General features: G+C 37.9%; 1 protein-coding gene across 10 annotated transcripts in view; it reads right to left on the bottom strand.

Moving 5' to 3' along the window:
* LOC146584326 (RCC1 and BTB domain-containing protein 2) overlaps nucleotides 1–25,021 on the bottom strand; it is a 39,831-nt gene that overhangs the window by 13,471 nt on the left and 1,339 nt on the right. For 2 of the 10 annotated variants that reach the window (XM_085324931.1, XM_085324941.1), the window contains exons 2-14: nucleotides 22,361–22,478; nucleotides 21,835–22,055; nucleotides 20,627–20,785; nucleotides 20,029–20,079; nucleotides 19,380–19,462; nucleotides 16,810–16,873; nucleotides 15,780–15,938; nucleotides 15,132–15,282; nucleotides 12,885–13,051; nucleotides 11,977–12,135; nucleotides 9,953–10,060; nucleotides 7,858–8,000; nucleotides 6,016–6,206 (exon numbers count right to left, since the gene is read on the bottom strand). In XM_085324931.1, the coding sequence (XP_085181057.1) occupies nucleotides 6,016–6,206; nucleotides 7,858–8,000; nucleotides 9,953–10,060; nucleotides 11,977–12,135; nucleotides 12,885–13,051; nucleotides 15,132–15,282; nucleotides 15,780–15,938; nucleotides 16,810–16,873; nucleotides 19,380–19,399 (1,162 nt within the window). In that variant the 5' untranslated portion in view covers nucleotides 19,400–19,462; nucleotides 20,029–20,079; nucleotides 20,627–20,785; nucleotides 21,835–22,055; nucleotides 22,361–22,478. Of the gene's footprint in view, nucleotides 1–6,015; nucleotides 6,207–7,857; nucleotides 8,001–9,952; nucleotides 10,061–11,976; nucleotides 12,136–12,884; nucleotides 13,052–15,131; nucleotides 15,283–15,779; nucleotides 15,939–16,809; nucleotides 16,874–19,379; nucleotides 19,463–20,028; nucleotides 20,353–20,626; nucleotides 20,786–21,834; nucleotides 22,056–22,360; nucleotides 22,479–25,021 lie in introns of those variants that run through there. The other 8 variants (XM_085324938.1, XM_085324932.1, XM_085324935.1 and 5 more) reach the window with 8 other exon arrangements.

Below are 25,021 nucleotides of genomic sequence, written 5' to 3'. Positions count from 1 at the left end.
CTGTTCTGTTGTGAAACCTATCCCCAATGTTAACTGACATTTCAGATATATGTCATTAAGGCGTTACCAGATGATTTCTACAATCAGGGGCTTGCTGTATAAAGTGAGGTTAAGTTATGAAATTGTTAAGAGGAAAAACAGGTGCTTTTATTTGTTTTAGCAGTGAAGGAGGTGCCAGTGGAAGGAAATGAAGAGGGGGTTAACATGAGCAAGACAAAAAGCCAAGAAAACTCTTCAACATTCAGTGCTGAGAATTGTTATAGAAATGTTAAAACCGCCATGAATGAGGAATGTATGGGAATGTCTGGGTGTGGAAGCACCATAAAGTAAAAGAAGAATGGCAGGTGTCCGTGGCAGTTAGATCAGCAGATATTAAGATCCTAGGCATGTAGCTGCCTCGTGATTCTCAGCACACTTGTATCAGGAGACAAACAACACTGAGTAAATCCTGATGACTCACCAAGGTGGGATAAGACGGAGAGACTAATCACTCTCAGCTCCTAAAGGGTACAAAAAAGGCACATCCCAAACCAGCACATATTCACCTAACTAAGAGGAATCCAGGAGACATGATGGGGACTTGAGAGCCAGCATCCTTTATCCTCTGCGTCATCGCAAGGCCTCGAGCTCACACCACTTGCTGCGTATGAGTACAGGAGTTCGAGAGTGCATGTGAAATGGTTTCATTTAAAAATAAAATGACCTTCCCTCTTGTAAGGCTTCACCTTGAGCTTTGCTACATTGTTGTTAGTGTTGCAACATTATTTCCAAAGGGACGAAGCAATTAATGGCAGAAAACAATAAGAAAAGGAGACACAATGGTAAAAAATGACTCCCCCAGTGTGAAGCAGGGTAAGAACGACAAATGCATTGTTCATGGTGACAAGGAAGGAGGAGAAAAAAGATGTGTTGGAAAATAGTTAAGAACTTAGTCTTGACAAGGCTGCGTTAAAGAGACAGCATGGATACCTGCACCTAGCAGTACACTCATTAATAACCTGGACAACTGCAAATCTTCAGCCTAAAGATTTTAATTACATTTGCGATCACAGATAATCCCACTCAAGATACTTCTATCTGACCTATCGCCCCCATCTCCCTGTACGGAAGTGGGAAGAAATGAATGCTTTTAAGGTATGACTGATCCATATCACCTAAAGCAGAAGTGTAACAAATCCAGTGTTTTAGATTTTACAGTAGATTTTTTTAGATTTTACAAAACAACAAAGAATTGCCTGTTTCTCTCCAATGACTACAAAGGAAACACAAATTAATCAATTCAGATCAACACATTCAGAGTGTCAACACCTGAGGTTGTATCAGCTGAATCCAACCCTATAAATGCAGAGGAAGCAGTAGATAGAGAAGCAAACATAAAACCTGAAGACTCATAGACAGCAAGATGAGCTGTTCTCCTACTCCACCAGGCAAGACATCCACTGTGCAAGAAGGCAGAGAAACTTAGAAACAGAAGTTTCAGTGTGGCAGTACAGTGGGAGCATATGCCACATTTACACTAACCTCACGATCTGTGCAGGGAGTAAGGATTGTCTCCTTGGCCAACAGACCTAAACTGCTCATGCTCATCCTGTTACTGCAGCACCACTTTCAGAGAGGTGAGCCACATCCTCACTGTGCGGCACCCAGAGCAGTCCCTAGTCCTGCACCCACTCTGTCGACCGTTGCAGTCTCCCATGCAGAGGACTTCACTGACGGCTACATGCAACATCTGCTCCATGAATACCACACAATCACAGTAGTTCCCAGCATGGACCTTAGTGTAGGACACTTTCAGGTGCTTTTTAAGTTTCAAGTGGCACTACGGCTTGAACACCTCCACACAAATATGCCCAGCTGCATCCCTGCAGTTATCCAGGCTTTTTCATAAAGCCTTTTCATTTATTTATTTAAACCAAAAATGGAACAGAACTACCAAGGAATAATTTTAGGGGAAAGGAGCAGACCAAGCAAGGGTGTTTTGGCAATAACAGTAGGAAGGGTTTTTCTTCTTTAGGGGAAACAAATAAAACAGTGTTTTAAGACGGGGAAGAAAGCCTCCTTGTTTTGCTGTGGATAGGAACTGGAGGAAATGAGAGACTGAAAAGAGTAGGTCCAGAATTGAAAAATATTTCTTAGAAGAAGACAAAAAAGGCCAATTTGGCAGAAAGAAGCACTGAAAAATCACAACAGACAAATTAAGTCTCAAGTAGTCTTCCTCACTGATGAGCGAAATACGGAAAAGGGCGGTTTTTGCTTCTTACCTTTCCCTATTCTCCTTTGAAAAATTCCTCAGTATCCTGCACTAAACTGAGAAGAAAAGGCAGGAGAAAAAGTGAGGGAAAATTAAGAAAAGAATTGCAGTGAAGATCAGCAGGAATGTGGGAATCAACAAGAAAGAAAATATGTTCCCAGAACACTTCAGTTAATTCCAGTAACATGAAATAATATTTTAACTGGACAAGAAAGAACATAAGTGGGAGAGCCCCAGAACTCTACTTGTGTACATAATAAGAAGGGGGAGGGAGGTGTCATACAGACAGGGTAGACAACAAAACACCAGGTGGGTTGGGGGGCCTTCAACGGGTGCATGCAGCTGGGGGACATGCATTTGGGATATGGCTATGGGGGACCCCCGTACACCCTTCCAGGGAAACCTGCAGACATGACCACCTCTTTGAAATGCCTGTACACTGCTGCACGCAGCATGGGGAACAAACAGGAGGAGCTGGAGATCTGTGTGCAGTCGCAGGGCCATGAGCTCGTTGCAATCACGGACACATGGTGGGATAGCTCACATGACTGGAACACTGTCATGGATGGCTGTGTGCTTTTTAGGAGAGACAGGCCAAGAAGGCGAGGTGGTGGAGTTGCTCTTTATGTGAGAGAGCAACTGGAATGCATTGAGCTCTGCCTAGGTAGGGAGGAGGTGGAGGAGGCAGTCAAGGGCGTATGGGTGAAGATCAAAGGGCTGACTAACACTGTTGTGGGTGTCTACTACAGGCCACCTGAACAGGAAAAGAAAGTTGATGAGGCCTACTATAAACAGCTGGAAGTAGCTTCATGATCAGAGGTCCTGGTTCTCCTGTGGGACTTCCACCACCCTGACATCTGCTGGAGGGACTACACAGCAAGCCACAAACAGTCCAGGAGGCTCCTGCAATGCATTGATGATAACTTCTGGACACAGGTGGTGGAGGAGCCTACRAGGAAGGGTGTCCTGCTGGATCTTGTCCTTACCAACAGAGAGGGACTGGTTAGAGATGTGAAGGTTGGGGACAACCTTGGCTGCAGTGACCACGAGATGGTGGAGTTCAGGATCCAGCAGGAAAGAACTAAGGCAACAAGCAGGACTGCAACCCTGGACTTCAGGAGAGTGGACTTGGGGATCTTCAGAGACCTAATTTGTGGAGTCTCATGGGTTAAGGCCCTAGAAGGAAGGGGGGGTCCAGGAGAGCTGGCTACTATTCAAACATCACTTCCTCCAAGCTCAAGAGCGGTGCATCCCTATGAGTAAGAAGTGCAGCAAAGGGGACAGAGGACCCGCATGGGTGAGCAAGGAGCTCCTGGCCAAATTCAGACAGAAGAAGAAAATACACAGAATGTGGAAGAGGGGACAGGCTACCTGGGAGAATTATAGGAATGCAGTCAGAGTATGTAGAGATGCGGCGAGGAAGGCCAAGGCCCATTTGGAATTGAGTCTGGCAAGGGATGTCAAGGACAACAGGAAGGGTTTCTTCAAATACATCAGCAGCAAGAGGAGGACTAGGGAAAATGTGGGCCCACTACTGAATGGGGCGGGGGCCCTGGTGACAAGGATTACAGAGAAGGCAGAATTACTGAATGCCTCCTTTGCTTCTGTCTTCACTGCTAAGGGCAGCCCCCAGGAATCCTGGAGCCCGGATGTGAGGGAGAAAGTCTGGAGAAGGGAAGACTTCTCTTTGGTTGAGGAGGATAGGGTTGGAGATGTTCTGGGTAGGCTAGACACCCACAAATCCATGCACCCAGATGGGATACACCCACAGGTACTGAGGGAGATGGCGGATGTTGTTGACAGGCTGCTCTCCATCGTCTTTGAAAGGTCCTGGACACTTGGAGAGGTGCCTGAGGACTGGAAGAAAGCCAATGTCACTCCAGTCTTCAAGAAGGGCAAGAAGGAGGATCCAGGCAACTACAGGCCAGTCAGCCTCACCTCCATCCCTGCAAAGGTGATGGAACAGCTCTGTCTGGATGTCATCTCCAGACATATGGAGGACAAGAAGGTGATCAGGAGTAGCCAGCCTGGATTCACCATGGGGAAATCCTGCTTAACCAATCTGATAGCCTTCTAGGATGGAATGACTGGCTGGGTAGGTGAGGGCAGAGCAGTGGATGTTGTGTACCTTGACTTCAGCAAGGCTTTTGACACTGTCTCCCATAACATCCTCCTAGAGAAGCTCCGGAAGTGTGGGTTAGACGAGTGGAGAGTGAGGTGGATTGAGAACTGGCTGAAAGGCAGAGCTCAGAGGGTCATCATCAGTGGTGTGGAGACTAGCTGGAGGCCTGTGGCTAGTGGCATCCCCCAGGGCTCAGTACTGGGTCCCATCCTGTTCAACTTTTTCATCARTGACCTGGACGAGGGGACAGAGTGCCTCCTCAGCAAGTTTGCTGATGATGCCAATCTGGGAGGAGTAGCTGACACACCAGAGGGCTGTGCTGCCAGTCAGAGAGACCTGGACAGGCTGGAGAGCTGGGCAGAGAGGAACCTCATGAGGTTCAACAAGGGCAAGTGAAGAGTCCTGCACCTAGGGAAAAATAACGCTAGGCACCAGTACAAGCTGTGGGCTGACCTTCTGGACAGCAGCTCTGCAGAGAAGGACCTGGGAGTGCTGGTGGATGACAAGCTGACCATGAGCCAGCAATGTGCCCTTGTGGCCAAGAAGGCCAATGGTCTCCTGAGGTGCATTAGGAAGAGTGTTGCCAGCAGGTCAAGGGAGGTGATCCTGCACACCTACTCAGCCCTGGTGAGGCAACGTCTCGAGTACTGTGTGCAGTTCTGGGCTCGCCAGGACAGGAGAGACATGGAGCTACTGGAGAGAGTCCAGCGTAGGGCTACGAAGATGATCCGAGGGCTGGAGCACCTGCCCTGTGAGGAACGTCTGCGAAAGCTGGGCCTCTTCAGCCTGGGGAAGAGAAGACTGAGGGGGGATCTTATCAATGTGTACAAGTACCTGAAGGGATGGTGTCAAGGGGACAGGGACAAACTCTTTTCAGTTGTCCCATGTGACAGGACAAGAGGCAATGGGCAGAAATTGAAGCACAGGAAGTTCCGCCTGACCGTGAGGGGGAATTTCTTCCCTGTGAGAGTGATGGAGCACTGGACCAGGTTGCCCAGAGGGGTTGTGGAGTCTCCTTCTCTGGAGATCTTCAAGGCCCACCTGGATGCAACCCTGTCTACCATGCTCTAGGTGACCCTGCTTGAGCAGGGAGGTTGGACTAGATGATCTCCAGAGGTCCCTTCCAACCTTACTGATTCTATGATTCTATGATCTTAATGTTAATCAGGTATTTGAGATCAAGTAACTAACTCACAAGCCCAGGTTATGATCATTTGTGATGAGACTTTGACTTCTAAGTGTTCACAGTCACTCCTGAACACAGGTATTTGGCTCCCTCATTCCTACTAGTCTACTTAAGGATATCACAGAAAGGATATCAGACAGTTTCTCATGTTTCCCTCATGTCTCCGAATTTAAACTCGGCTTCTTCACCCATCACAGCCATTGTACAATAACACTCCGTGGCTACAGAGAAAGGATTGTGTGAACTAGCTATTCCCACACGAAAGGCAGCACTTCCCCACAGAAATAAATTACTTCAATAGATCAGTCACTTAGCACTGCATTAGACCTTAGCAAATTTTACAATTCTGTATTAACTACTATTTACACATATTTAAAATTATGCTTCACAGTATAGATTTTTGCAACAAACACATGCACAGCTAAATATTTTACAATAAAAAATATTTAAGCTCACCGATTGATAGTAGACGCCACATAACGGCAGGGGTAGCAAAGCAAGCAAACACATCGTCAGTGCAGACAAAGTGAGTGAGATGGGGAAGGATCACAGACTGGCCACGGCACTGGCCCCACATGTACACCTGGCCGCTCTGGGTCTTGGCAGCCGAAGTGTGAGCAGAGTGGCAGGCTGCAATCTCTATGACTCTGAATTCATAGCAAACAAAGAGAAAAAGCAAATTACTGTCATAAGAACAAAATACAGTAAAGAATCTCACTACCTCCTCTCTTTCTCTGGTATCAAATGCATTTGCAAGCATGCGCACACTTCAGATTGCAGCAATATTTTCCTACTGTAAGTGGCAAAATTAAAAAGATTGTCAATGTTTCTTCATATAGTGTGCACTTAGAAAGTATTTTGGTGAAAAATCATCTGTGGAGCAAGGAGACGCTGTTGCAGCATGGCATTACACCGGCTGCAGCACATCGAGAAGAAAGGGCTGTGAGTAATTTTTGCATTTCGGTTTACAATAGAAAATTAATGAAAAGCTTTTTTTTTTCCTATTTGTTCATTGGTAATGGGTATAAACAAGCAATTTAAATATATTTCTTTACATTAAAATACTGAAGTGTCATTACTCATATCATTATTATTACTTACGTTTAATGGACTTGACCTTTTGAGAACATTTTCAAAATGAAAAATTAGAACAGAGCACTATATGTTATCTCTAAATACATTTTAGCTATAGTCAGCCATCTCACTAATCCTAAAGTTGATTTAGGATTTCAAAACTCCCACTGTGTACAACATTACACAATCGACTGTTTTATAATCTGAAATACTCCTTGTTTACTTGTTTTCCCAACTGCCTGGGGAAAACAGCAAGAAAACAACTCATTCAAAGCTGCATATACCAATCTTGCAGGCTTTAGTGAAGTAATATTCTCCCTGACATCAGAAATGTTATTCTGGCCAACAAAAGAGAAAGACAATATAGAACATGAAAATTTGTATTAAAATGTGCTAATGTTTCCACTGTAGCCAAAGTGTCTGAAAAAAAATCAGTTACATTTTAAGCAAAAGCACAAACACATACAAAGAAATAGCAACCTTCAAAAACAGGTCATACTTCCTCACCACAGGAATTGTCTCTTCCTTACAATAACGGATACAGACACAAGTGTAACAGGACATCACACTTTTCTAATTATTCCCAATAGGAGAATAGTCAAAATCAAGACCTTACTACTAAGACACATTTAAATTTCTGCCTACATAAATACATAGGTTTGCATTAGCAAGAGAAGTAACTGTGCCACTACCTATCAAGGACTACAAGAAAATATTTAACTTGTAAAAGCTAAGCTTCATTTTCAGGCAACAATTCCAAAACGGATCATCTTGTCTTCTCTCTTTCTCACTTTATGAGCAAGATTAATAGCAGAACTAACACAAATCGTCACTCTTCTCACTTTTTTGGTGAGAAGATTCTATATTCCTTGTCAAAACTAGCATATTTAAACACAGTTTACATTCAGAGACAATTCAACTTTTATTGTTGACTTCAACCAATGAAACCAAAGAGAAATTGCAACTAAGACCTGTAATGTACAGTGTGAGTTGAAGCAGGAAATAGCATGTTCAAGCTCAGAACATTCAGTTCTCTTTCACAAGGGCGATTATTGGATGATTCACTGATTTTATGTCAGACAATTTTAAATTGTGCATATTTAATTTTGTAAAAGAACCATTGCAAAAAATTTCTTCCAAAACCAGATTGACAGGGCCATAATTTTCTGCAGTGCCTTTGAGAGTATGCTGATTAATGTCTGACTGCTAGAATATAGGTATTACCTGTCCTTATCCACAATTACTGTTGTAGGGTAAGACTGGTTACTTTTATTCCCAGTACCTAGCTGGCCATATGAATTGGCTCCCCAGGCGTAAATCTGACCTTCATCTGTTAGCACTAATGTATGTGCATAGCCACAGGCAACCTATAATGAATAAAAGGAAAAATCTTATTTTTATGTAACAGCAAGTTAATATAGACAGATATACATGATGTTGCACAATAGTGTTATTGGTTCTATATCAGTGCAACATCTGATAGAAATTACAAAAATAACAAATACAGATAAGATTACTAAAAAGGGAAGCAAAGAAGATGAGTGACTTCAAGGAAAAAATTGTATCACTGAGGAAACCTGCCAGATAATTTTAAGAGAACAGCAAAGTAGCTAGAAATCGAGAAAGAAGGAAATCTGTACAGCAAATATGAGCATTATGCTGAAAAATGAGGAAAAGGAAGATTAAGTCTTATGTCAACCCTGCTCTACGGGCAACTGCTCCACTATACGCAGCTTACTGCTGTAAAAACAGCTGAGGTCTTCCTGACTGCTCCTCCCTTCCCCTACTGCCAGGTACATCAAAGTGTCCCATATCTTGTGCCAGAGCTCACTGGACCCTTGCTGAGACAATTTACATCACTGGAAGGAACCTCTCCATTGCTGGGCCTGAGGACCACGAACGCTGGCACAACATTATCAGCAACAGGAACAACCCGCCAGGAAAGAAAGACTAGAGACAGAAGTCTCCATCCTGATGGCAGCTCATCACCTCTCATGGGATCATGCACTGCCCTGCTGAGCTACAGCTCTTCAGGCACCCTGGGTAAGGTGGCCCAAACTGCCACTTTACAATCTATGTATGCTGCAGAGTGCCCCATATGGAGGTACACAAAGTAGCAAAATTAGCTGAAGTAGTCTTGCTCAGCATGAGTTAATGTAACCTACCACAGATAGATGGCTATTAATAGCCTATTTAGCTTGTTCAACTAGCTCATGTAGTTTTATATAGTCTGCAAAGCAGATCCATCATAAGTACAGGTATAGCTCCACTGACTTCCTTGAAGCACTTGATGGGCTTTATATGAAACAAGTGATTTGCTGACCAGAGTTTGATGTTAATGGATATGAAGCAAATGAAGTGAATAGAAATAGGACCTAACTCATACTACTAGCGCACTCATACCCTCTAAACAAGAGAACAAATACAGGTGAAAATAATGTTCACTTTATTATGTTATTCTCCAGCAGCAATTTTTCCCAGCAAAGCCACTGCCCACATGCTAGAAATATAAATCCATCTAATTATGTGACTTATTCAAAGATTAAGAAAAATCCTGTGTTCCCTGAGTAAATGCATTAGGATCCAAAGTTCAAAACACTCCTGTAAATCTTTATTAGATTACAAAAACAATGATTTCTAGCAGAATGTGTCATTTTCCTAACTGTATCCTCTATTTTGGATAAATGAGATAAAACTTATAGAATCAAATTTACAGTCACTTCTTCTTAGTCAGAAGAAGTTACTAGTTTGCTAGTTACACTGAAGGCACACCAACTATTTGGTAGAGAACAAATACCATCCAAGATCAAGACCAGCCATGGATTCACACCATCTGTTAACCAAAAGCAGTTGGAGACAATTCATTCAGACTCCAAACACCAGTCAGCCACTGTGGCTGGTGTGTGTAGTTCTAGAAATGATACTCAGCTCTACCAAAAGGACAAAATGCAGCATTTTCCCATAAAAAGATAGGGGTTAATGAGGAATAGGACAGGCTAAGATGACCTACTTTTTATTACACTAATAGAAATAATTTTCAGAGGAAAGAAAAAAAAAAAGACTAAGCCTTTCTAATTCCTTAGTCTTCTTTAGATAAAATCCTGAAGCCAGTAGCAAAACTCCCACTGAATTCCACCAGGTCATAACTTCTCCCCTGCTAATGGAGGTTCATTTTAAGATACACATTTTCATTCCAACAAATGGTGCTTTAAAAAAACAGATAAAGGATCACCTCCTTTAAATATATAAAATATGCCTTAGCAATACTCCATATTTTTAGTTGTTCAAAAAGGGTTTGACATATAGACATCACACATACCCGCTGTACACGAATGCCTTGCAAAGCTGCTATTCTGCATGGTGTTGGCTGATTGCCACTGCTGCCCAGTCCCAGCTGACCATTACCATTGTAACCCCAGACATAAACCTTAAAAACAAAGACAAGGATTTCACTATTTACTATTATCAATTTCTTTAGAAATAAATTTAATTACTTCATATTTGTCATAATAACTCTTCAATACCTCCTTGCTCCCTTTCATTAGGATCTGCACTTTAAATGTAGATATATATGCATGTATGTGCATACATATATATATTTTGTTTGTTTTTTTCTGCATCTTAAATGACAAATTTTTGATGTAGTTTCTGCTACAAACTGCAACCTCCACTAAAATTCTATCCCTTTATGTTCAGCTTGCTCTGTAAGGGTTAGATTATGTAAAACTACAATTCTTTAATATAAAGAGTGGACAATAAATGGTTCACAGACCTCAAGACACAGAGCAAATTCAGCATGAATACTTCTCTCTTTCAAAGAGCTAATTTATCAGGCAAAAATCCTCTAACACAAAAGTCAACACAGAAAAATAACTATATACTGGAAACTATGTCAAGCAGCTTGAGTAAACTGTTAATAGATTTATATTATATACAAGAAAAAAGGAAAATACTGAACTCTGATAATTTGAGTGACATATCTTGTTTTCTGCAAACAGTCTAGGTCTAACGCTTGGAGCAGTGGATCTGAAGAGGATCTAGTCTGCCTAAAATCTTCAATTCAGATAAACTAAAGCAATAGGACCACTACATCACTTTCATATCCTCATAACATTCCCAGGACCAGGAAAGTGGGAACAGAAACAGTATGAGAGTGATTCAAGTGTTTCTGCAATGGAACTAATATATAAACTGTATTTTTATTTTCTCTGTTTTCTTTTCTCAATCTAAAATATGTACTGAGCACTGAAAACCAAGATATTTACTGAAACTGAACATTCTCATGTAATAGATACTTACGATTCTAGCACATACAGAATAATTTATTTTTCTATGAATAATAAAAACAGCAAGGGAATAACATATTAATCAGCACTTTCATTTTGCTAGCAATGTAATATATACAATGCATATACAATGCAATACAGCAATGCAATAAAAATTATTAAATCAGAGACATAAAGTTATTTTTACATTTGAGAAAATAAGACTAACGTGAAATGTCCAATGAATAACAAAACTAGATGTTTATTTGAAATCATGATATGAAACTGGGACATACTAAGAGATCCTATCATGGGTTTTACGGTCATATCATATTTAACTTAATTGATTAAAACAAATATCACTCTTCATTGCTAGGACTACAGACACAACTTCACAAGCCAGGTCCTGGTGCTTCACCACTGCTTATCCACTGCACCTATTTAGTTTACCGGAAGCACAAATGAATCCATGGATAGAAATGTTGCAGAAGCCAAAGCAGGAAATTTGACGTCCAAATATCTGGTACATGAAGTAGGATGGACAGTTAAGTAAAATAAATAAATAAAACATACAACATAGTTTCTATACAATCTAATTCCAATATTCATAAAAACTCTTGACCTTCACACAGTGCTTTTTTTCCTCAAAAGAGAACTACATTTACTAGTAAATTTGGAATATAACACTTGAATATCTTCAGCTTAAAAACTGACTTCTGCAGTTGATTCAAAGTTATATCTGATAAATTTTATGTGTAACCTCATAAACCATTCCCCAAAAGCAAATATTGGTGAAAATTTTTCCATTTCACTCTGATTTCTTTCTAAAGAAACTGTAACAAACATGGAGAGGAAGATGTGCTTATATATGTAGGAATATTTAGGACAATGTATGACAAAGATTTCTGCAAAAAGTTCAAGCAGGTAGATTTGAGGGAATTCGGAGATAGTATTTCTTTTTTCAGTGCTTTTTACTATAATAGCACATTACTGGCAGGTACTGAAATAATGTGCATCCCACAATATTACATAAAAGAAAATAAAATTCAGTCAGAAAACTTAACCTAATATTTCTTACCTCTCCATTTTCTACTACAGCCATAGAGCACATCTGTCCACAGGCTATATTAACTACTATTTTATTTTGTAGGCAGTTGGTAACTCTTCGAGGAATTGGTTGATTAACTGTTGAACCAGATCCAACCTGGCCCGAGTTATTATAACCCCACGTATATACCTGTTGTAAAGGAATCATCATAAAAAAGGCTATATAATACAATTCTAAGTATTCTAAGTTCCAGACATAAAAAATTGCATTTCAAGTTTGTGTGGTTCTTTCAAAGATCTGGGAAAACACACAGGTTTATGATTTAATTGTTTCTATCAGAAATATGACACTTACTTATATATTCCACTCCCTTATGCTTCTCCAGTCAAAGGCAAAGTCAACATGACAGTTGTATTACCACTTTTTCATTCTGTGCACGTGCTTTAAAACATTTGTTGGCAGAGGCACTGGAAGCATCCATATTTTTATACATTTTTATACAAAGTATAAAAAGTTTTATCCATTTTTTATACAAAGTAGAATGGCTAACAGGACACAAATGGTACCTCACAGTAAATTATAGAAAAACTTTTCACTTCAGGTGGGTTGACCACCTTACATGAACATGGTTTTAGTTAATGGCAGATTTAATGCTGTTAAGAGACTACACTAGGGTAATAACCTAGGAAGTGATTGGCTGGCCTCTGCAAAGAAATGATACTCCCTTATTACAAGCAGATGCCACATAAAAATCAATGTCCTGCACTTCAGAGAGGATAGACCCAAAGAGATTTTCCATTTTTAGTAAACATTTGTGTTGCATCAGTATTGTGAGGCTATAAGAAGCAGGATGTAATGTACCAGGTGCTGTATGTTTTCCTATTTTCAGATATTTGAATTTAATTAAGAGAAAAGAGATTTATTCTAGCTCTTCTCACCTCTCCATCAGATGTTAACACCATAGAATGATGAGAGCCACAGGCAACTTCAATGACTTTCTTGTTCACCAAGTTAGTAGAGACTTGACAGGGAACCAAACCATGATTTGTTGTACCATTGCCCAACTGACTATAAGCATTATGACCCCATGTATAGACTTCTCCTTCTATAAAAAAATGTAAAAAGCTGTTTTAAAATCTCTACCTTTTCAATGACTACAAAGCATAAAATCACAAATTGAAAAGTCAAATTTAATAACAACGTACATAGTTAATTATTCATATGACCTCTTTGGTTCTTAATCACACATAACAATACCATATTCTTAGTAAAACAAATTAGAAGAAGGAGATAGTCAGTACAGAAGAATAAAAGATGAAATGACTGTCAGGAGTCCCCACTTCAATTTCTATCTTTGTTAATAACCAACTTCTGACTTCAATCAAACAAAATTTATATGCCTTGTGTTTCCTACTTTTAAAATGCTCAAATAAACTTTTCATTCATTTGCAATATATATGAAGATGCTCATATGAAAAGCAATTACACGATGCTGATACTTACCATTTAAATATACTACACACCCTGTACCTCAAGAAACTTGTTACTGAGAATGTAAGAAATGTCTGACTAGGCTAGACCAACAGTTCATTTAATGCAGAATTCTGTCTCTGACTGTGGCAATAGAAGAGAGATGCTTTTTAGAGGAAGCCTGTGAGCCTGGTCACATTTTGCAGTTCATTCCCCTTGTAATTCCCAAGCATCTACAGTCATTGGATTACATATATTATCAGGTAAAATCCTTCCAATTCTCTTTAATGTACAGATAGATATAGGCCTGTTAACCATGCTGTTTAACACTTTCACATTCATTCTGTAAAAAACGACTTTCTTTTATCTGTTTTAAATCAAGTATCCTCTAGGCACAGTTGTGCAGGATTTGGTGAATAGCAGCTATACATTCATCTTCTCCACCACAATCTAAACCTAAATTCTGTAGTTATTCCGGGAGAACTAGGCAAACATTTGACATACAATTCCTTCAGATTTCTGAAGAGACCATCAGACTCCTTATCTGATATTTTCACTAAGAAGAAGGGTTTCCACCCTCATTTCCACTCTCAGAACTGCGAAGGCAGTATGTGCTACACTAACTCACTGTTTTTTTTAACAATAGCTTTCATCTACAGACTTTATCCTGCCAAAAGCAACCTCCTTCTTGTTTCACAATTATAACACAGACTTCAGCAAACATGTGAAATAGGACCATAGAGTACCACATTCCATAAACTGCAAATGATATGGATTAATTCAAAAATTGTGAAATAGGCAAAGGCTGTCTGAAAGATAGGTTAAAAGATGCTTTGCTGAATGGAAGTTGTTCATGTGAACAAAGTTACTAGCAGAAATCATCAAGGATCAGTTTTGGAACTGTTTTATAGTGCAATACTTCAGTTCATGACCTGCTAAGAGATATGGGCACGCCAGTGAAGTCTGCCAGCAACAAAGCTAGGAAGAAAATATGGATATAGATTTAAAAAGCATCCATGATGGGTGACCTTGAAGACTGGAGAAAATGGTAGAATGCAGTTGAGTCTAAAAGCAATTGCACATTTCTAACAAAACTCATCTCACCTACCTTTAATCATCTAACCTAGCTTAGTCAACTAGATATTCTCTAGTTGAGAGAGAAAAAAGTCTAATACCATCAGTCAGATCCTGATGGAACCGCGCTGGGAACACAGTATTAGTCATTTGTACACAGAAAGGCTGAGAGCATGACATGGATGATAGAATACCAGTGAGACAAGGAAAATAAGACAGCTTGACTTGTTTAGTTTGATGGTAAAGACACAATATAACTGCTCTCTAAAATGCACTCAGAAGTAAATACAGGAAAGAGATACATTTTAGTTAAAGGACAGTGTTGACACAAGAACATTGGGGCATATAAGGTAGAATGTCTTAACATTCTGAATACAATCAGAAGCCCCAAAATTAATTGAGAAAAACATTCCAGAAATAGTAATAAGAACAAAGCTGAGGTTGAAAGGCTTATGAAAAGAACTGGCTATGGAAAGAGCTAACTGAAATACTGGCCCTTCAAAACATGTTGAACCTGAGAGCCTAGAATGTCTGTACCAATCCTATTTTTTATGTTTCCTGCACAAATCTTCCAGAATTTGCTGGAATAATTAAAGTAGACCTATCTGAAAAAGTAACATTCTTTAATAATGATACTTTACCTTCTGTGGCAAGAACAACGTGAGGGCCACTTCCGTAACTCAAACAGGCTATCTTTTTGCCACATAAAGTATCTAATCTCCTTGGTTCCATAGTGCTCTGGATGTCACCTGTTCCCAAACACCCACTGCAGTTTGTGCCAAGCACAAAAACCTGTTATAACAAGAATCACAGTATTATAATTTAGGTTAGAAGAGACCTCCTGAGATCATCTAGTCCAACACCCTGCTACAAACAGATCTAATGAGATCAGGTTGCTCAGGGGCATTTCCAATTGAGTCTTGAATACCTCCAAGGACGGAGGTCCCACTACTACTCTCAAGAGCTTGTTCCAGGATTTAACCACTCTCATGGTAAGTTTTTTTTCCCTAATATCTAATTGGAATTTCCCATGCTTCAGTTTGTGTCTGTTGCCTCTCATCCTGTCACCATGCACCTGCAAGAAAAGCCTAAATTCATCTTCTCTTTATCCTCTGATCATGGTAGGAAACAATTACTACCAAAGTATTTTCAATATGAATTGATCAAAGTGTTTTCCTGATTCTGTACACTACCTTTTGTAGGTATACTATCATAGTTCTGGCTTTCATTATAACTTGACACATGGATGACCGAATATGCCATGTTCACACACACTTTTGGACAATTACCTCATCATTTTCCGTTGCATACAAGACTTCATTACCAGCACTGCCAAATACACAAGCTTGACGAATTAATTTGAGCTCCTCTTGGGAACAGAGAGAAAAAATTGGCCATTTCCCAATATCCAGCATCTTCAGAGCTGACAATAATGTTGCCTCCAACACCTGATATTATAAAAAAGATATAAACACATTAAAAAAGCAAAGTGTGTAACTTTTCAAGGTAAAAAAGTATTAATTCTCCTATCTCCTCACCAAAACAGTATTTCATTTTGGAAAAATACTTGGAGGGAAGCTATTATAATAAACAAATAAACTATATCATGATCCAGAAAGAATGGAATATATGTAAAGTATCACATAAGAAGTTAATTGCTGAGGTCATATTTTCACTATATTCATATGGTGTAACTCCTAGTTTATAGGATTATATGTACTAATATAGAGTGTAAATTGTACATTCAAAACTGAAAAAGTTTGTGCCTTTTCCTCTGGTGTCAAAGTTATTGCTAAAAGCAGAAGCCTTAAAAAATCTGCCAAAGAATACACTTATCCTTGAAAAATATACACATTTGTTTTAAAGCACTGGAAGTTAGAGTGTCCTTCAATTGCACAGACTCCCTTACTGGCTCAGAATAGGATGTGACTTGCTTTAAAATGTGGGCTCTAAATTCCAAATGAAAAGAAAAACGTGAGGAAATTTTTTCATCATATTGTGTGATGGAAGTAAATTCTTACTTTATGTTTATGTTTTTGAAACCTTAGACCGGAATATGTAGCTTTTAAACTTAATACTAAATTAAACCTATCTTGTAAGTCAAAGAAGCAATTGAACATAATTGAAATGCATAGATTGTTCTTCTATTTTTTATGGCTTACATAAACAGTATTTCTTTTGCAAGTATTACTTTTCTACCGACAGTTTTGATTTTCTGCTTATCTTACAGCCTTGATTACACTACTACTAAATGGAAACAAATTTCTTCCTCTTGAAGGGCAACAGTACAGAATTCACAATATAAATTCACATTCTGACCTTGACACTGACTCCTTCAGAAGGATGAGATTCATCCTCCATATGGATTTGTGCCTGCATCCCCCTGCAGAGAGAGAACCGTGGTTAAAACCACTATACGATATTGCTGCAACAGTATTTTATGGAACTACACACATTTCATATTAAACCAGAACTATTTACTTGTGTGAGCTGAGGAAGTAAAAAATCATGAAGTTGAGATATTTTTGGTTTTGTACTGAACTATACAGTGATCAGAAACAGAGAGAGACTCTACTGTTTCGCATTCTTACTCAAAAGATTAACTCTTGGACAAAACCATTTGTAAAAAAGCAGTAAAATTTACTCAGACTGTAATAGAAAAGGGAAAAGTTTTACTAAATATCATACTTTGAAGTCTTTTTATCCTAATAAAAATAAATTTAGATATAAATAATAATATAGACATAATTTTCTAAGACTTGAGCAAAGGAAAAGCACGCTGGATAGAGTTTTCCATTTTCAGCTTAAGGCTTCAAATGTTCTTATTCCAGTTCTGTTCTAAAAACCAGTGACAGAAAAAAAAATTGGGTTTTTCAGGTTTAATGAGAATTCTTAAAATAGTCACTCCATTTCTGAAAAAGACTGCCAGCCCTGCAAATGACTCAAGTGATTTCTAGTATGTGCAACATTAGTAGAAACAAATTTTCAGATCAGATGCTTTTTCCCAGATGAATATGCACAACTCTAAATACTTAAAATATTTCCAAACATAAAACCATGCAAATTCATTTTCAGTAAGAAAGAACAGATGAATAAGCAGCTTTAAAGCCATGGAAGTTTATTTTATTCAACAAGCAAGAAAGTAGTACACATCATTTTCTTGGAGATGTACGGATTCAGGCAATACTGAAAATCTATTTTACATTTAACTGAAAATTACATGTCTGTAAAATTCTGACTACAGGCAGATAACATCCAACAAACAAGAAGCTACCATTTTACTTAGTTACTTTTCAGAGGATTTCAGCACTTTAAAAGAAGTATCCAACATGGCTTTATAAATCTAGCTAACTCACTACTAATCATGCCTCTCACATCAAATTCTAGGCACTATAACCTAGGCCAAGGACCCAAAACACATGAAATTCGTATGGTTTAAACATTTTTTTCTATGATTTAATAGAAATTTCTGCAATTTAATAAATATGATTTAATCTAATGATTAAACAACAGTACCTCTTACCTAGTTTAAATGAATAAAAAACTGAACAATCGCTACAGCTCAGCCATACTGAATATGCACATTTTTATGTTTGAATATAAAACACAAATCTCCATATACACAGTGCCTTTTATACATTTAGTCTGAGACCCTAAATGATAAATTCAACTCATTTGTAAGTCTAACTACTCTCCGCTGGGCTGATTTTGAACATAAGGCTCAAACACTCAGCCAAGCTGAATGAACTTGAACATAAGTCATGTTCCCTTTCAACGAGGACAGCCTGAAGGATTCTTGCAGTTGCCCACATGTAAGCACCTAGCGCTAGTTGAGATGGCCAAGGGATCCAAGACATCAATGGTGCTGGCAGATAGGATACTGGACCCATAGGGAATCCATGCCATGCTGGAGCATCAACTAGGAACCATACAGCACTATATAGTTACATCTGTACGACTGAATAGTGCCTGGAATGACCACATATGGCCAGTTAACCAAGGTTTGCAACTCAACACATACAGAGTAACTTGTTAAGCTGCTTGCTGTACTGCAGTTTGTTACTATTTTCTTCAATTATAGTTATTTGTTTAAACAACAAGAATGCAAGTGGTTGATTTTGTCTGTATCTGTCACTATTTGAAACAACTACTCTAATAAAGGTCTCTGGTATAATCAGAATCTGAGCGGGACTGTATTACTTGATTGCAATTATGAAATGCTTAGGTTCAAGTATGTGAATATTCCTGTTCTAAGGTATAACCACAGTATTTTGCAGCATCAGTTTCCTGCACACCCTAGCAATGCTGATCTGATATAATCCATTTCTTGGCCTTCTTTGGCCTATACGCTAACACCATACTGCTGATAGGTTCTCCTGGAAAACAGTTATTAGTTATGAATTTTCTGATTTAAGTGAAGACAGAGGTCTACATTTTTTTCTTCAATACTTTTGAAACACAATCGACATCTGTTATTCCTCAAGTCCTAATATTTCAATTCAATTATATCTTTTTAGACTGAAGCATACAGTTTGTCTTTAATGGCAGTTACACTTGTTAATATAAGCCCAATACTTCAGGATGGCTCATTTCAGTCACCTAAGGAAAAATTCTCCATTCCTCTACTTTTTCAAAGAGTCCATTAAGAAACATGCTGATAATTTTGAACTTTTTTTTCAAGAAAAAGCACACTTACATGCCTTCACAACTCAAAAAGATAGGTTTTATCTGAAATATAATTAAGAAAAAATTTAACTCCATTCTTCAAGCTGTTCTGCAAACACAGATACCTTATTTTTGAGGAGCCTTACAGGAGTACATGGAATGCTTCAAAATGTACAAGTTTATTAATTTATTCAAATGCACTTATTCTAAGAAAAAATACATACTGATTGTCACATGTCTGCATCTGCGAAGGTGTTGTTTCTAAAAACCTATAATTGATTTAAGAATACATGTTCATTCTTGGATCCTGAAAACAAAGAAAGAAAAAAAAATAAATCATTAAACCTAAGAATTATTTTTACTTGCATAGTTTTACTAAATTCATCTTTGCCTGAAGCAAACACAGCATTTTCATCAGAATTTGAACAGAAATAACTGAATTATTGAGAATGTCAAGTACAGAAGAAAAACATAATCCTAGCTATTACAAATTATTGGGGCTGTTCATCTACCAAATCTTAAAATATGCACATAATTGCTGAGGAATGTTACTTTAAAATAGGTATCCATTAATTAAAAAAAAAATCCTGACACTTGCTTTAAAAAGTAAAAAGATAAGAGATTTCTCATGTATTAAAACTTCGTAAGTTTTCACTAGCTTTTTTCCAAAAATTCTAAAGCACAGATCCACAAAAGCTAACTCCATTGTAAATAACCATTTTTTGAAGAAGTACATGGGGTTTTAGTACAAAAATATTTATATTAAATTTAAAATTTTACAAAACTTGTATCTGGAATTCAAGTACATTTTAACAATCTGGACAGGATACTCTGGCACTCTGAGTTTACGTTTTGGAATTTCTAAGTTCTGACCTTGGATTTGCTCCGGATAGTGCCTTGTCTTTGGGTAAGCAGTGTGTACTTCTGTGGAATAGATAAGATTGAATTAAGGAATACAAATATGACTGAGGTCTGACTAGGAGTCTAATAAGACCATTTAATCATAAATATTTAAACAGGTTCACTGACTCATTTGAATCTAACATTCTGGTAGATTCTCTCCCTCTAGGAACTTGGCAAGCAAGTAGATTTTTTTTGGAACTCCACTTAGTATTTCCTCACACTTATGTTGCGCGCTCATGAATCCCAGCCACTGAGCCAAAAGTCTGTGCGGAGCTTCTTCCTCCTAGGCCTCTAATTACAGGCTAAGAAAAAATCAGGAAGAAAACGTCACAGAGAAAAAGGACTTAATCACACCTTTATGGAAGGGTCCTAACCTTCTCTAATCTTCTTAATTTCTCATCAGTTTCCTATAGCAGTCATCATGACATGATGCTAACTTGTTGAAGCGATCTTGCAGGAGAGGACAAAACATTAATACTAGCTACAGTTATTCCTATTGAACAGATTACTGGGAATCATAAAGGTCACAATTCCTCTCTAGGAAGACTCATACTGAGGATTCTCTTACAAAAATTATCTTCTTTCTTCAGTATGTATCTTTACAAAGCTTGAACAAACAGTGAAATGTCATTACGCCATCCAATGCTGACAATAAACTGATAGAACTCAGCTCTTCATCTACTCCTCCACTGAAGCAGCATTTTTCATTACCAGGAAGTTGCAGACCCTGAAAAATAGCAAATGCTTGTTTGAAGAGCAGCTATTCAAACTAAATCATATTGAGCTGTACAAGAAAGAAGCCCTGAGAAACTAGTAAGAAAAACATCCTCCTCTGACTGAGGTATACAAACACTAATCATGGAGGAAGTAAGGAGACCATGGGTCTTTTCTCTTTCCTTACTTGTTCTTTGAAACCAGACTGACTTTTTGGCTCCAGAGGCAAGCTCCACTGGCTGCCTACTTATTTCAAGACTAAATGTACAGGTACTTTACAGGTTAGATCCAGGACTCTGAAAAATTGCTGCTACTTGCTACAGAAAGTTCAAATTGAAACAACCTGAGATAAGACAGTCTTATTGGCTCACCTTCCAGAGACAAAACTTCAGCCATAAACATCTTTTTTATGATCTCTTTTTAAAAGTGATACTCAGTTGCAACTGTTGGTTCTAGGGATGGACCTCCTCTATCTGAGCAGGATAGATCAGAAGCTCATCCTATACACAGGATGTTGTACTAGAGCTAGATGACTGAAAGCTACTTGCAAAGATCTTTGAGTAGTAACATCATCCCCCAAAAAGATACTAATTGCCAAGAGGAACTAAAGTAGAGAAGAAGTTGGAAACAGACACAGAACGAAACACCGGCACACCAAAAACAAGGAAGGTGTTGAGAATACTGCTTTATAACACATGCTCAGTATTATCTTTCGATACAGCTCCAATACTGTGTGATAAACATATCAGGAAAAAAAATGTTCTGAAATAAGTGAGAAGACAGGAAAGAAAACAGAAGATATGTTTTTAAAGCAATTCAGCATTATGGAAGATTAGATTTTGTTCTTTCAGCTCTTCTGTGATTTAAAAAGAAGTGTCAGCATCTGGTGTTAAATTTCTGCTCTAAGTGACAAAATTGTTTTAAAAACCTGCAAAGACTCTTGGAACACCTTCCCCTCACCACTAGAACAACCTTGAGGCTTCAGGCTAGCTGGACAATTTGACAATTTCATTTTTATAACGAGTGCTATAAAAAACAGAGAGGATAAGACACACAGCTTACATTCAGTTACTTTGTTTCTTCCATTCCTATTCCAGTGCCCTTTTTTTCTTCAGAACTGCTGTCTATCGTCCTCACTGGAGTAAAATGGGGTATTGTTTCCCAGTGAGCAACAAGAGTGGAACTGACTGTAAAAATGCATCATCTACTAGATGGAAAATGTTTAAAGCAGAAGAAAAAAAATCCAATTTTTCCTCTCCCATTCTACAAATCCTCCAGTCACTCTGAAAAAAATAATTTGAAAGCTCTGGGTATCCAGCTACTTGACTGAAAGAAACAAAGAATGAATAAAGTGAGAAGCAACTAATAAGAAAGACAAACTGCATTAGAGACTAATGAAAGGTAGAAGTACAAACACTAGAAAGTACTAATAGTTTAGTTTATACTAAAATTTTTCATCTCTAAATAGACTTACTGAAATCTCAAGCTCAGCAGCAGAAAAAGAATTAAACTTCATAAAACAAAGTGTCAATCAAAAAGACTTTCACTTTAAAAATATTTATGTTTCTTTCTACAGATGCAGAAATACCTTTTGAAAGCAATCAACTGTTTCAGATGACAGAAACTGAATGCAAGAACTACTTGCAATGCTGAAAAGCAGTACAGTAGGATGCTGGGGTCATTTTCACATAATTAGTGGTTTACTTCTGTAGTGAAAGAAAAAAATAGTGTGAGCATTTTCTCCAGACCTTTCAGTGTATTAATATAAACAAACATATTTTAAAATATACTAGGAACAGTGTCAATCCTCTACCTAAATCTAATACCTCATGTGTTGAAGGAAAGCACTTTTAAAAAATGTGGTTGATTCCAGATTTTCAGAAAAATCAACTTGAAAAGCTTTCTCTTTGCTGACCTATTAGCCAAATCCCAAACACACTTTGTGTTTTGTTCCTGTAATCCATATATACACATAAACATAATAAAGTATTAACAACTGTGGTATTTACTAAATTTTTTGGTTTAACAGCTCTTTCCTATCTTAAGCATTGCATAAATTTCAATATACCTTACATTATAATTAATTTGGTATAACTGAAATTTGTATTGATTCTTCATTCTTCATCTTGACCTTCAGACATGAGCTACAAAATGGGAAAGTTCAAGGAATCCACTTTCGGGAAACAAAAGTATTCCAAACATCGGACTTTAAAAGAACTTTATTAAAAAGATTAACCATATAACAGAGCAAATTAATACAAAACAATATAGTAAGTATGTAAGTTGATTAATATTATGTTTGTTATGAATTTACAGAATCTTAATACAAAAATGTTTAAGCCTCAAAATTTAAGCAACACTAACAGGTCATTGGATTGTTCGTGATAAACCATATGTAAGCTTCAGATGTTAAGCTGCACCACACCTGCATGCAGGAACCTCAGAACAGACATCAGTTCAATGCCATAAAAACATCATGCCAGGGAAGAGCCCTTAAGATTTAATCATAAATATTAAATTGCATTAATTAAAAAAAAGCAAGCAAACATACTAGTTTTGTTATGCCACCTCTAAGTAGATATAAAATAGCATAAATTATTAGTCTGCAGCTAATGATTCAACCAAATTTTGTGCCTTATATATCTTAACTGATGGATGCTTTAACTGTCAGCACTTGCTGTTAAGAAATACTCACAGCTGCTGCACTTCTAACCCATAATCCCATCCTTAGATGTCTAAGGAAGGTCTTTCTGGCCTAATATGCGCTAAAAGCTACAATTCATAAGGTGCATCTTCTAAAACTTTAATAAAAGACGTAAAAAAGCCTACAAGCATTACAAAATCACATCTGACTTTCTTTTCTGCATTCCCTGGTTACTTGGAGTTAGTAGAGTTGTTCTGTATAATGAGGCCTTAGTCCATGATACAGGCTTATTCCCACAGGTAAGAAGTTTTACCTGTATGAATGTTGTGCCACTGAGTGAAGTTTTTTCAGACAGTGTTTGATGCAATTCCAGCATGAACCAGTAGCCACAACTACACTGGCACAAGACACCATGACATGGGTCTTGAATGTGCATATTCCTGGGTTTCCCCAGCATGAAAGGTAGGGGGCAGAGGAATGATGCATACCCAAATCTTTCCCTAATACAAAGTCAGAATTTCCTGGATGTATATATATATATATATCCATATACAAAACATGTAGCTATGTGTGTTCATATGTAGACATAGCCAGTATTATACAACTGGATCTGAAAACTCTTGGTAGTTTAAACTTTGATAGTTATACCTGTCTGCATAAAAAGATAGGATATGTTAAAGAAGAGAAAAGAGAGCTTCAGCAGTAAATAGAGTGTATGAAACAGTTACTTTCTCTATGAGCAAATGATTGCTTAATTGTCCATTTGGGTATTTATTTAACACTCAGTTCTGATACTGGCACTGACCACCGTAAGTGGCAAAAACACTGAATTACACATAACGGACAGAGGCTGCCCATCTCTTTCAGAAAGTTAGAGATAAAATGTTATTCCATGTGGTAAAAGTTTAAACATCTAGGATTCAATCTAGCCCCTGTAGCAGTCTCCTCCAAACTGCAATACATTGTATGCATGAGGAGGCCAATCTTAGGTTATTTTACCTTAACCTTATCACTCAGAGGTCTTCTTTTTTTCTTTACCTGGATGACTAAAGAACCTTTAAAAATACTTGCCTACAACTAACTTGGACTCCTTTGTCTATTCTCTTTACTGCTACACTACCTCTCACTTAATTTTCTTTGCTTGTCAGTCCTTTTTCTATTCTTTGTAATTTTAGTAATACATTTTGAGATGGGTACAAGTTCTTTCTCATAGACTTATTTCCTTGGATATAAATTCCAAATAAATTCTACCCTTAGCATAAAGAAATTTCATAGCTTCATCATTTCTACAGCCCTTGGCAGTCCAGTACAACTGCCATCACTAACTAATCTCCTTAATTTTTCAAAGGGTGCCCTTCCAGAACTAGAAATTTCAAATCTATTTTTGTTTAGCCTTCTATTTCTATTTGTTTAATCAAATTAAAAATGTGACCCAAGATCACTTATTATACCAGCTCTTTTCTGAATTTTCTCACACTACTTACTGAAAGCAAGTCTAAAGTCTACTAATTCAGTGCCTGTTTGGTGAACTCAGACCTGTCACATGTAAGTATAACTGGACTGTTGTATGTCCTTCCCAAATGACGCCATTATCTATATCAAACA

This window comes from Rhea americana, unplaced genomic scaffold (assembly GCF_003343005.1).
Source record: "Rhea americana isolate MKP2758 unplaced genomic scaffold, rheAme1 scaffold_95, whole genome shotgun sequence".
Lineage (NCBI taxonomy): Eukaryota > Metazoa > Chordata > Aves > Rheiformes > Rheidae > Rhea > Rhea americana.
Note: the sequence above shows the minus strand (reverse complement) of the source record. Positions and strands in the feature narration are given on the sequence as shown.